General features: G+C 35.3%; 1 protein-coding gene across 1 annotated transcript in view; it reads left to right on the top strand.

Annotated features, from left to right (window-relative positions):
- The window catches only part of LRP1B (LDL receptor related protein 1B), a 756,289-nt gene that overhangs the window by 705,836 nt on the left and 37,436 nt on the right, over positions 1-13,017 (top strand). The window contains exons 80-83 of the mRNA XM_087732714.1: positions 30-146; positions 2,549-2,722; positions 3,267-3,392; positions 11,813-11,977. Coding sequence (XP_087588840.1) covers positions 30-146; positions 2,549-2,722; positions 3,267-3,392; positions 11,813-11,977 — 582 coding nt within the window. The remainder of the gene's footprint in view (positions 1-29; positions 147-2,548; positions 2,723-3,266; positions 3,393-11,812; positions 11,978-13,017) is intronic.

Here is a 13,017-nt window from a genome sequence, read left to right as displayed (position 1 = left end):
TGGCTATTTGAACTTTATTTTCTTTGTAGGTCTCGTAGTTGATCAGTTCAGTCAGCGTTTGTTCTGGGCTGATTTTGAATTATCTGTTATTGGTAGCGTTCTTTTTGATGGTTCCGATTCAGTTGTGTCTGTGAGCACTAAACAAGGTATGGAGACCTTTTATATAACGTGATTTCTGTTTTATATTATTTGGCTGAAGTTTCACTATTCAGAGAAACTGTGTAAGCAAAAAGCAGTGACTACTAAGTAATATTCCTTGCTTTTGTTAGATAATACTTCAGATATTATCTAAACAAACAGATATTTAAGATAAGATAATTTTGGCTTTAAGATAATCTGATAAAGTTACTTTAGGGGAACAAAGATTCGGTGATATGTGCAAATCTCCAAGTTTGTTATCTAACCATTAGCTTCGGTATTATCAAATAACATTGTGATTAATATTTATGCTTGGTCTCACTTGGACTTACATAGCAACAGGAGCACCTTGACTAGTTAGAAATTAGAGCTGTCTGCATTGCACAGGAATTGTATAGTTTGTAGAACAGTTGACCTGAATCAGTTCTGGGAAAAATAATGGGTTTGGCTTTCAGGTCAGTAAGTAATCACAGAATTCTGCTAAAAGAATGTGAATGAGGAAAGTTCCTTTCATAAGAAAAGAGATTCTGGTTAAGCAAACTTTGTTTTTGTAGAATTGCATGTTGGCTTTTTAACAATTTGATAATATATGTAACAATTTATGAAGTTTGACTAGAAAAGAGAGGAAACAGATTTAAAAAATTTAAAAATTTGCAAGCAGGCTTTTTGGGAGGATTGCTTAGTGGGCAGTTGGTAGTGGAGTTTCATCAGGATGATATTACATTTAGTGCTACTGAGTGTTTTAACCAATGATCTGGAAGTCAGCAGGGGGCTCTGGAAAACACTAGGAAAAATCTCCCATAATCCAAACTGAGCAGGACCAGATTTAAATAATCTTATTCTGGTTTAATAGCATTTTATTTCACAACTTGGATCAATATACATGGAAGTAGTCATCTCAAGAAGGATCACTTTGAGTGTAGGGATCTGACTGCAACCTCCTGTAACACTGAACCATGCTGTGCAGATGCCTGACAAGAGATTTCAAAGACAGTAACTCCTCCTCATAACTTTGCTTGCACCTCCTTTGGTTATAGTATTTCATGGTGGCTAGGCTGTAATCTGTCACAAAATACATACTTAGTGCTTGTGCTCAGTGCTTGTGACTGGTATGAAGACTGACAGTGTATCCTAGATTGCGTTTTAATGTCTCTCAATAGTAATTTGTACTTTAAGAATAAATATGAGGTTATTCTTCGAGGGGAAAAAAAGACACAACAGTGCTACAAAATAGAAGGCATGTAAGTTGATGACTTTCAAAATAATTTATAGCATGGAAGGGCTACACTACGCTGTGCCAAATGCAGCAAATTTGGGGTTTATAAAGGGGAAAGTGGAATGTAGAGACTTTGTTGCTTCCATACATAACATTTAATACTGAAATACAAGATCACTAAAGTAATGCCACCTTTTTTATCCTGTTGACATTTGTAGTAACTATGGAAAAATTAGAGAAATAGGACCAAAGGAAAATTGGGGGAGTTTAGAAATTGCTTTGCAATGAGACTAAAAACTTCAACCCATTTAATGAAACAAGCATAAAATAATGAATTAGAATTCATAAATATTTTTATTGAAATAAAATACTGAGTGCCAAGTATTGATAGAGTGGAAAAGCAGTAGGAACAAATAAAGGCTCATAATTGACAATAAATAAATATGAGTGAAATATAAACACATTTTTACAGCAAATGGGTATAATAGTAGGAAAAAGGTATAACAAGGAATGATAGATTCTGTTTCTTTATGGCTTCAACTCAAGAAGCTATTTATGTCTGGCAAAGAAGTTTTAGTCAGAAGCTATTGCCGTGTTACATGGGTAAATGTGTGAAATTCTACAGCCAGTTGTGCATAGGAAATCCAACTATCTGATCTAATCAGCACTCGCAGCTCTTAAAAATGAGGAACTGGTAGGGTCTTAACATTTTATTTTGCATTAATTTACTATGATTATGAATTAAAATACGCGTATTATGAAAGCTAGCATTTCAAATATGTTAAGAAGGAGCTGAAGAAATGTTTTGTCAGAATAGTTTATTTTATATACAGCAAAATAATCTGTTTCTTCCTTGTCACATACTTCTAGTTAAAGTGTTATACCTAAGTATGTTCTAATTAGCTAGTTGTTACTGTAGGGCTCCCCTGCTTTTCAATAATCAACCAGTTTCTGAGGCTGAATTGTGTTGAAAGCTAATACAAAGCTTGAGATTTTAGTTGCTTGTAGTATGGGAAGAGTTCCTTTTAAGAAGATTGCTTTTTTTAAAGGCAATCTTTGTGGGTACAAACCAAGATGTCTTAATAATGTCTTTAGATGGTAATTGCAATAATGCAGTTGAAGTTATTATTAAAACAGTAGTTTATTATTTGAATATGAATATGTGTTTGTATTTATTATTCATTTTTATTTAAGGTTTACTGCATCCACATAGAATTGACATTTTTGAGGATTACATATATGGAGCAGGTCCTAAAAATGGTGCATTTAGAGTACACAAATTTGGCAGGAGCCTCGTAGAATATCTAAGTGTGGATGTTGATAAAGCAAAAAGTGCCTTGATTTTTCACCGCTACAAACAAATGGACTGTGAGTAAGCATAATTACTTTAAACTCAATATTGAGCAAGTTCACCGTGGGGAGTGGGGGGGGGGGGGGGGGGAAATTAACCACGCTGTATAAATATAAAACAGAGCCTGATTGTACAAACTGAAAATAGATTTAGTCATATTTCTTTATGTAGGTTTGATTTAGATTTTTTGATGCATTTTCTCTCATTTGAAAGGACATTGGACAAATGCTTGCCTTGTGTACCTGCTCTGTAAATGAAGTATAAAAAAAATTAGAAGAGAGCTGAATACAAATACCTCTAGCCACAACCAGATGAGGTTTTTTACTGCATATTACCAATACATTTTTTGTCACTGGATTAAATTCTGTCCTGGTGTGAGTCTTGCACTGCCATTTGAGCGAGTCTGTTCACTGTCTTCAGGCAGTTGATATCCTGGAAACTGGAAGTGTATCAGAATTTTTATATCTGATTATTTATTTTTCCTAGGTCTAGAACACTCTAATTCTAAAAAAAAAAAAAAAGAAAAAATCAACATTTTAAATATTTTGTCTTTTTAAACAGTGCCTAATCCATGCTTGGACCTGACATGTGAATTCATTTGTTTACTCAACCCTTCTGGTGCAACATGTGCTTGTCCAGAAGGAAAATCATTGGTGAATGGAACATGCATTGATCAGAGCCTCTTGGGTAGGTATTGAAAACTTCATGAGAACCAGAAAATAAACAACTGGTCAGTTTTTGTCATTGCAGAAGTCTAGGCTGCTTGCGAGTCAATACAGGCTTGTTTGTTGTTCAATATACATATTACTTATCTGAAATGGAAATGAAATATGAAGAAGCAAAATCCCTGATTCAAAAAAACTGTTTATATTCATCAAAATGAAAAATGAGCTTTCAGCTGAACTGATACAAGATGGTATCTAAAAGTGAATATATATATTGACCAAAAGAAGTTTGAAAAGCTCTGATGTATTTTAGATTCCAAATTAAATATTAGCCATTCAGGAGAAAAAAATAACCTTAAAGACCATCAAGAAATACCTCTGCTTAGACTGCAGCAATAGTCAAAAGGCAGTAACAGCAACATAGCAAATACTAATGACTTTGAAGTAACAGGCAAAAAAGAAAAAAACAATTGAAATATTTTTATCTAAAATTCTATCTTTCAGTAACATCTATAATGACTAATATCAAGACACAGGAAACCAGATTTCATGGTAAAAGATCTACTCAGTTCTCGCTATATTTGAGGGGGAAAAAAAAAAATCTTCTTTTCCATAGAAGAATATTATTAAGTACTCTAAAACTATTCCCACTCTAATTGAGGCCAAATCTAAGGTAGTCAGACTGCTGGAATGAATTCTTAGCCAGCTTGAATTTTAAAAGGTTCTAGAAATCATAGAATAGGACTTCTTATGTGTATGAGAAGCCAGAACGTATTGGGATGTTTTTCTAATATTTAATTCCAGGCTCAGAAGTGTGAGTGATAACATATTTTGGTAGGATCCTCAGTACTTAATATGCTCAATTTAGCAATTAAACTAATTTACCTGAAATGTCATCATTCTGTGGAGAAAATCTCACCTATTTATACTGCCTAGTCTTTAAATATTGAATTAACACAACTGTGTTCTAGGGGTTTATGATGTGGTATTAATAAAGCTATCCTGTCTAGCAGTATTTCTCTTTCTGTATCAAGAAATTTAAGAATAATTTAGAGAGTAAAAAAATATTAGAAAACTTGTTCTAGATAACAAACCCATTCCTGTTTTTTGCTTATGTAGGAGCACATTGTATGCAGTGCATTTACAGTACCAACTTCTATATGTACTACACCGTGCTCTAGCAAAAATACAGTAAATGAAAGCTTTATTACTGTACACCCTTGGCTGAATATCTATCAATGTGTATTTACATAATAGTTATACAACTATAAATTAGTTTACAGCTGTTTTACAACAATTTCCACTGTTAGGGGAGAAGTGATGTCACTGAAGTAGATGTAATAGAAAACATAAGTATACTGTAGAAGGTTTCAAACTCTTGAGACAAATCAGTCTAAACACCCTTTGTCTTCAGAGAGCATCCACCTCCCTGCCCCTCCAAGTGTCAGCTCTTTGTTCATCTGAGATGGATACTTGTCAAGATTTTCTGCTGATACAGTACCACATAAAAATTATTTCAAATGACCCATAGTTACTACTTAGGTGTTGAAGAAAGGACAAATAAAAGAATATTGTTTTTCACTGGTGATTGGTAGTAATTTGAACCTGTAATTTCAGTAATGCTGCAGTTTTACTGGTGGTAGCATCTTCAGGAAGGTATGTTTTTATTAGAGAAAGATCTGAAGAGGCTTTTACATTATTTCACTTCTGGTTGTAAATTTTTATGGATAGACAGAAAATGCCTAGAGAAGCATTTTTAATATATTGATAATTTTCAGTATCTTCCCACAACTGCAGTATCTGTTATGCCTTTTATAAAGGGCTGCTGAATAAGTGTTTCTGAGTTTTCTGATTACAATTCTATTTCAAGTAATGTCTAACATAGGGTTTTTTTGTACATTTTTTTCTTGTATGTTATTTTTGTAATAGTAAATTACAGGTTTTGTAGCCTCACAGATTATAAATTATGAATTGAAACAAGCCTCAGTATCATAACACACTAACAAGTGTGTGGTTTTGCACTATTTTAACTTTTTTTAAAAAGTATGAAGGGGATGTTAAATGTTTGTCTCATGCTGACACTCCACTTAGGCCGCCAAGGATCAACAGAGATTCCTGGAAAGATTAGAGGTGACTTCCAGATGAGCATCTTCAATTAATACAGGTTAATAATTAATGGCTGGCTGACAACCCACTTGCCATTAATAGATCACTAATAGCCTGCAAACAAAAGACAAGTCAAGTTCTAAACCAAGTTCTTTTTCTTTAGGAAGTTATACATTATGGAGTTAAAAAAAAACAGGAGCTGTAGTCCTCCTTTTCTTTTCTGTTGAAGAGCTAGAAAATGTATATGAAATATTCCAAACCACATACATGCAACTTATTTAAATCTAGCTTTATATTGTCTTTGTTTTCTCAGAGCATTTTTGGCATAGTTATGGATGTCAGTAACACAAAACAGAAATTCCTGCCTTACGTGGCTATCAAAACCTGTATATTGCAGAAGAGTGACTTGACATTAATGCAAAGGGAGGTTATATAGTCATATTTTCTGTTGGTCTGCAGTAAAATCCTGATTCAAAGTCAGTTGAAACATTCTGTTGATTTTGGTGGTCTTCTGTTTTTTCTCTAAAAGGATGAAATCCAGAAGATTTTGAGAGTATCTGTGAAACACTTTAGTCTCTTTTAGTGGACATCATTCATGTAGCAATAAAAGTGAGGTGTACAGGTTGTTTTGTACTTGTGCAGTAGCTATTTCAAGTCATATATTAAGTCTTTTAGTTTCACAAATTAGTAGTAATTGTGGATATCAAGAACTAATGTGACTAAAATGTACTTTTTGAATAATATATAATTCAGGTTACAATAGTAAACAGTAGTATATCGAACATTCATGATACTTTTCAGTGTCTTTATGTGGTTTGGGTCTTATAAAATGTAGTAAGGAAGTTAGTAGTAGATTTCCATGACTTGATAGAGTCAAAATGGGACGCCTATCTCCAGTTCCCATCCATCTTGAATAGTGCTGCCAGGAGAGTCTGCGTTCAAAGCTTCTGTTTTGACAATGCATATGTCTCTATCCTTGTGAAAAATGCCTCCCAGCAAATAATGATTATTTTCAACACTATTATGCCATTCTTCATTTTGGTAGTTTTTAGCATGATTATTGTAAAGATGCCTTGCACACTTTCTACAGTTTCTTATTAGTCAGTCTACCTTAAGGTTGGTGACTGAGAGTAATCTCAGTCTTGCTCTGTTTCTTGTGACTATATCCCAAAAACTGACTCAGATTCTGGTTCATTGGATTGTTGTTTGTTTTTTAACAAAAGAAAATGAGGTAAATCTTGAAATTCTACATAATAATTCTACTGGCTTGGCCCATTGAATTGATTTTTCTTCATAAGTCCCGCGTGAGGCATTCTAAATATTGAATCCTCAGTGGCTTTCTGTACGACTGAACCCAGATTGCTTCAGGCAGCTGTTTCAACAGCATCTCACACAACTGATGAGAAACAGCTTTTGGGTTTGATTTGGCTTTTTCAAGCCAGAGTTATTACAACATATGTGTGTTGTATCACTCCGAATGTTTTTATAACAAAATGAAAGTGAGTTCCTGTGTGTTCTCAGATAAGCTGCCATCTTATTTCTCCCTAGATGATTAGGATTGACAGAGCACAGTTCTTTTGTGGTTTATTTATTGACTATAGCAGGCCTGACTTTTTCAGTTTAGAAGCTACCCTTTAGTTTTTAAATGGGTAGAGTACCACTTCATTTTCCTAAAAGAGACCACTGGATTTGCATCCATTAGGTTTATTGTATCTAATTGCCTGTAGCACAGTGAAGCTAAAAATGTACCAAGAGGATAAAAATGCAGAGCCTTGCACTGGAGGAAGACAGTGTGTACCACAGCTGAATGAGCAAGAGTAATGAACGCTTCCAAGAGTTCAATATTCTGGAGCTGCATGTTTATCACTTTCACTTTAAGAAGGGAATATTTGTGCTCTCTTGGCTGGATGAAAAGCCTGAGAAAAATTACGAAGACTCAGATCTGACGTTGCTTCTGAACAGAGATGAAACATTTAATTTATCATGGTATTTCCTTCAGCACATTTCAGTGGGGACTTGCCCACTGCACACATAGATTGCAGGCAGACCAAGTCCTTTGGCTGGGAATGCAGAGGTTAATCCCTATATACCTTCTTTTTCATCCACAAAGTCTGCCTCAAGGACTAGCAAAAGCTATGGCAGTTCAATCCATGCTATCTTCTTCGGTTTTGTCCTGCTTTCAGTCTTTTAGGATATCAAATAGAACAGAGGTCACACAGAAATCTGCTTCTGGTTTGAAAAAGATCTTTTGTTTACAGCAGTATCTTCTATATTTACAAAGGACTTACCGTTGGGACTGCTATTTCCCAGAACAGAAGAAAATGGGTTACATTACAGCAGATGTCAGTTAGTTTTTTTCTCACTGTGCATCCTTTTCTTAGCCCTTCTCTTCCAATTAAAATTGTAAAGCAAACAGATTTTTAAAAGTAAAAAAAAATGTGAAGGGAAAACAAAGAGGAGGATCTGTCTTACAGCATTCAGAGAGAATTTGGGATTACAACTTGTTCTGATAAATTTCAGCATAGGGAAAACTGGCAGATAGTAAGACCCTCATCTGGAGGGACAGGAAGATTTATACAACCTTACCATAACATTAGAACTCTGCACTTTATCTTTAATAGGTGCATTCAGCTCAGTGAAGGATGAGCTACACCCTTATCTGAAGGATAGGCAAGAACAAATACCTTTCTGCCCCATGAGATGAGTATTTTCCACTGTGGGGTGGGAAATTGTTCTTGTCCCAAAGAATGTAGTTGATTAACCTTGTGCTCCATAGCGTCATCTCTCCACTTACCTGCCTAGTCCGGAAATCAGTGGATATTTCAAAGGGAAAAAAAATAGAAAAAAGTAAGATGCATTTTTCTCGGGAAAGAAAGGGTTGTTATAGAAATGCCAAGAAAAGAGATGTGTGTGTGTGTGTGTGTGTGTGATTGGGGGAGATAGATGGAATAGCAAAAAACTGACCGAGTGAGGGCAAAAATACCAGTAGAGTTCACAAAGCTTTGTTTTGCTGCTTTATCAGTGTTTCTTCTGTGTAAGATTTTCCTTGTACTTTCAGTTAAAGGAAAGAGTCAAAGATGGAGCAAATAAGCCAGAAGTCCACTAATGTTTGTGTCAAGCAGTCATATCAGGAAGAAAAACATAAGAAAAACTGAAAATCAAAGTTATTTAATTCTTTATTAAAGATATATTAAGATTGAAATAGGCAAATCAAGGCAGTAGAAGACTAAATAACTGGTCTAGGAGAGATTATATAAAATCATAAGACCTGTAACCCTTTCCTTTCTTTCATGTTAGAGAGCTGCAGCAGCTAGACTAGGAGTAGTGTAATAAGTGAAATTATTTACTTCTGTCATTTCAGAAGTGAAAAGAGCAGCTGAGAGGTCTTTGAGTCCAAGGTCCAGCAAGCGGAGACCAGTATTAAACTGACTCCAGATAGAAACTTTTCTAATTTTTTTTTTTTTTTAAACTTTGTTCCAATAGCGGGTACTTACTAGAGCTGTTCCCAGCTCTTCTTTCAGAGGTCTTTATTCAGTAATTCAAATGGAGAGTATTCAGCTTTTTATAACAATTCTTCTGTGTTTCTTTCCTGTATTCTTTTTCTTCCTGTCTTCTCCTACGGGACCGTTCTGCTCCAGTCTCCCACACAAAAGCATCTGATCCCCTTTTGTACTCAGGTGATGTGAATCAGCAAGAGTAATTTGATTCTTGTATTTACCTTCAGACAACAAAGCAGCAGCATTAAACCCCCTATATTGTTAAAGTCTAACATAGTATTTTAAATCTGGCTTATCCATTACATCTTTTAGTCCTATTTCTTAGCTTATTTAACGACCAAAATTGTTGTAGTAACTTTTTTCTGTTTCATATTAGATTTGTGTTGAAACTCTTTAATTTAAAATGTTTTATAGAGAACAAAATCACTAGAAATGTTAATAGTCCTATGATGATACAAAATATTACAAACTTTTATGATTTTCAGGAACATTCTCAGTTGACCATTGCATAAAGTTATAACAAATACTGCATTTTCAAAGTATAACACATGAGTGTCCCAATATTTGAAAGCCAATTGATTAGAAAATCTTTACTGTGGGCAGTTTTTGGCTCAGTATATTTTCCTGAAAGTATGAAGGCATGTATTTCATTGCAGTTCATATTTTATAGTTCTAAACATGCCTTTTGATACTTATTTTTGTCTTGAATTCATAGTCTGTCTTAATTTCCTTCTTTTTTTTCAAATTTTATATCTTAATTCTGCAGAATTGCTCTAGAAGATATATATATATATAATATGTTTTTAATGTGCTATCAGAAAGGTTCATAAAAATGAGCACTTGTCTGTACTTCAGTGTTATTTATTCCGTTTTTACCAAGTTCTGCTCTATAAACTCATGACTAATGATAAGTAAAAGAGATAAGATAAGCAAAACAAAAATAGACCTTCTCTCCAATAAGATATGCTACATTATCCATTTAAACAACTTCTATAATGAGTAACTGAAGAATGGTTCATGGAACATCAAAGAATTTAATGAACCGCCCAAATAAATAAGATGCTGAGGTATCCTCAAACTCCCAAATACAAAGTAGCTTTGTTACAGCAGATGTATATATCCAGGGTGGACACCAAAAAATTGAAAGCATGTGGTATTTCATATTTTTATTGTAAACACATGAAATAATGATATGCCAGTCAGTTCCCCACAATAACTTTTAGATTTGTTGTCCAGTTTCAGCTTAATTTGAGATCAGCGCAACTGCCTGAAAGATGATCAGTTCCCAGAAGGTTTGTTTAAATGAGTTTGATCCCAGATTACATGTCTGCGCCATCTCAGCACGCGCCGTGAACGGAGGCAGCCAGACCCTGCCAAGGAAGGGCATACATGGGCAAGAAAGAGAGATTTGGGTGCATCCAAAGAAAAGGCTGCTGCATAAGCACAGTTATATTACTGAACTTTGCAGAGTCCGTGCTGGAGAGAACTAATCAGCTAGAGGATATCCATCATTCCTAAAGTCTGCACTATAATACAATGTATTTCTTTAAACATCAAGAAGAGGAGTTGGTGTGCCTCTGCCAGTCAATATTAGACCTCAATAGGGCAAGTGGGAACCTTGACTCTTTTTTATTAGTTGGTTAACTAAAACAGATTAATTCAGCAGCACATTGGCAGCTGGTGAATATATTACTGAAGAGTTCTCAGGGTTTGTGGTATCCCTCTTGTTAAAAACCATGTAGGTTCAAATGCTGGATTAGGTAGGCAGCAGTCTGGCTTCACAGGATTTGTTTTGCTATGTGAGAAATTAAAGGCCTTATTGCTGAAAGCATGCTTTGGGCTGGAAAGGTGCTTGTCTGTTTCTTTAGGATTACAATTATTTGGATGTTTGGGCATTGTATGCGTGCTAGTCTATAATTAATTTCTTGTTGGTGTCATTGAATGATTTTATATCTTGTTCACTGAAAAGAATAAGAGATTTCTTTTTCAAAGTGTTTCCAAGACAGGCACAACTCTAATTGCAAAACAGCTTTATAGAAAGATTGAATCTGGCCTAATCGGAATTTGTCACCTCGTACCTCACCGCTAAGACGGTGGCATCACTGCCATAAGGACTCTGTGAATGCCGAGCAGCAGGCAGTATCTCTTCTCAGTGATTTTACAGACTAAGCAGATGAGAAAAAGAATAAATCAGAAAATATGATTTAGGAGTAACAACTTAGTATGCAAACATCAATTTGTGATGAGGATTTAAAAGCTGAATAATTTTCTTTTGGATATTTTGGATAGGGTTTAGTTAAGAAGGTTGTTAGTTAACAGAGTGGAAGAGAGATCCAAAAAGTCAAACAGGAAAAGGCTGAGGTCACTGGAAAATTACTGAGAAGTTTTCTGAGGTCCCCCAGGCAAAACCAACTTTCATTTTTTCATTTCATAAACTAACTAGGAATGATAGTTTCCAGCAAGACCATACTGTCATTACTATCTTACGTCCTAAGGAGGTCAGCTTTCTTGTGGCATCATTTGAACAAAGCATAACTGCCAAGCACAGGCCCCCAGCACGGTATGGTACAAGCTCACAGCCCTGCTGTACAGGCTTGTGCAGTCCCCACCAACTCTGCAGCTCTCAGGGAGAGCTTATGGTCTCCTAAGTGTATTTTTTTTTTTTTTTTAGCACTGTGGAAACAGAAGTGACAGTTTACTTATCTATTTTGAAAAGTGATTTTTTTCCTTCTCATTGACAGGGATCTGTAGCTCTATTTAAGATGCAAAGTTCTCTTTTGCCAGTTACGTAAAATGGGATTGTTGAAAACAACTCTGTGTGTGTGTGCTTTTGCTGCAGATGATACCTGTAAATTAACCTGTGAAAATGGAGGAAAGTGCATTATAAACGAGAAGGGGGATCCCCGATGTCACTGCTGGCCAAGTTACTCCGGTGAAAGGTGTGAAACTAACCATTGCTACAACTACTGCCAGAATGGAGGAACCTGTGGAGCCTCTCTCCTTGGTAAATATTTCTGAGCAGATATATCTTACTATTATACCTGCCTTAATTTAAATGCTTGAATTTATTCTTTGTTTGTGATACTTTTTTCTCTTGGTAACTTATTTGCTTTGTCCATACTTAAACTATGTGCAACATAGCAGTATATACCATAAATATACTTTATAATCAATAGTGCTTTTCATTCACATACCTCGGTGTTTTAGCAGAATTAAGCTGCATCCCACAAAAGGGAGTATAGAAGTATAAAGACGCACATGTCAAGGTGTAGAAATGGAATTGTAAAGCGTAAGGTCCAGTCAAACTACATCTGGAAGAACCCCACACATCTTGGTCTCTCTTTATCTCAATTCTTTCTCCAATTTTTTAGGTGTATACACAGAGATATGTCCATAAATTAGTCAGTTGTGTGACCTCAAGCTTTGACCTTTGTCTTACTGGAATTCACAAAGTAGGCATTTTACGCATCTAATTCTCAGGAATATTTGGTTGATCAGAATTCAGATCCTTTGTTTTCCTGAAGGAATTTGAAATCACATCTCTTATCTTCAGGGAGATTATCCTACGTGTCAAAACATGGGTTAATGGCAGTTCATCTTTGTCCTAACACATAGGCTGTTGTAGCTTGTATAATGCAATTAGTGTTTGGGCTAGAGAGGGAAAGTATGATAAGAAGTACTGTAAAATTTAGTAATTAAGTGAGAAAGGAGAAGCTGAATTCTATTTTCTGCTCCAAGGAGTATTTAAATATTTGATTCAAAGTAGAACAGCTGGAGAAGAGTTTGCTGTCTCATCTCTTCTCAGAAGCTTATCAGCTGCTGAAGATGGTGTGAATCATTCTCTCCTATGTGATGAAATGACCAACACTCTGGTCTCTGAAAGAAAAGTACAGTACCTGACTTTAGAAGAGGAGTTTGTGACTGCTTAGCACAAACAGAGCGAGCTCCCTGTAATGCAGAATTATGTATCTATCTTAGTCTCTGTGACAGAGGGGGCTTGGATCTCAATGTTTTCCTCAGGACTCCTTACTAATTAACTTTAGC

The sequence above is a fragment of the Nipponia nippon genome, unplaced genomic scaffold (assembly GCF_047370975.1).
Source record: "Nipponia nippon isolate SJK-2023a ecotype South Korea unplaced genomic scaffold, ASM4737097v1 scaffold_5, whole genome shotgun sequence".
In the NCBI taxonomy this organism is placed as follows: domain Eukaryota; kingdom Metazoa; phylum Chordata; class Aves; order Pelecaniformes; family Threskiornithidae; genus Nipponia; species Nipponia nippon.
The sequence above is the reverse complement of the archived record's forward strand: the minus strand, read 5'-3'. Positions and strand labels throughout refer to the sequence as shown.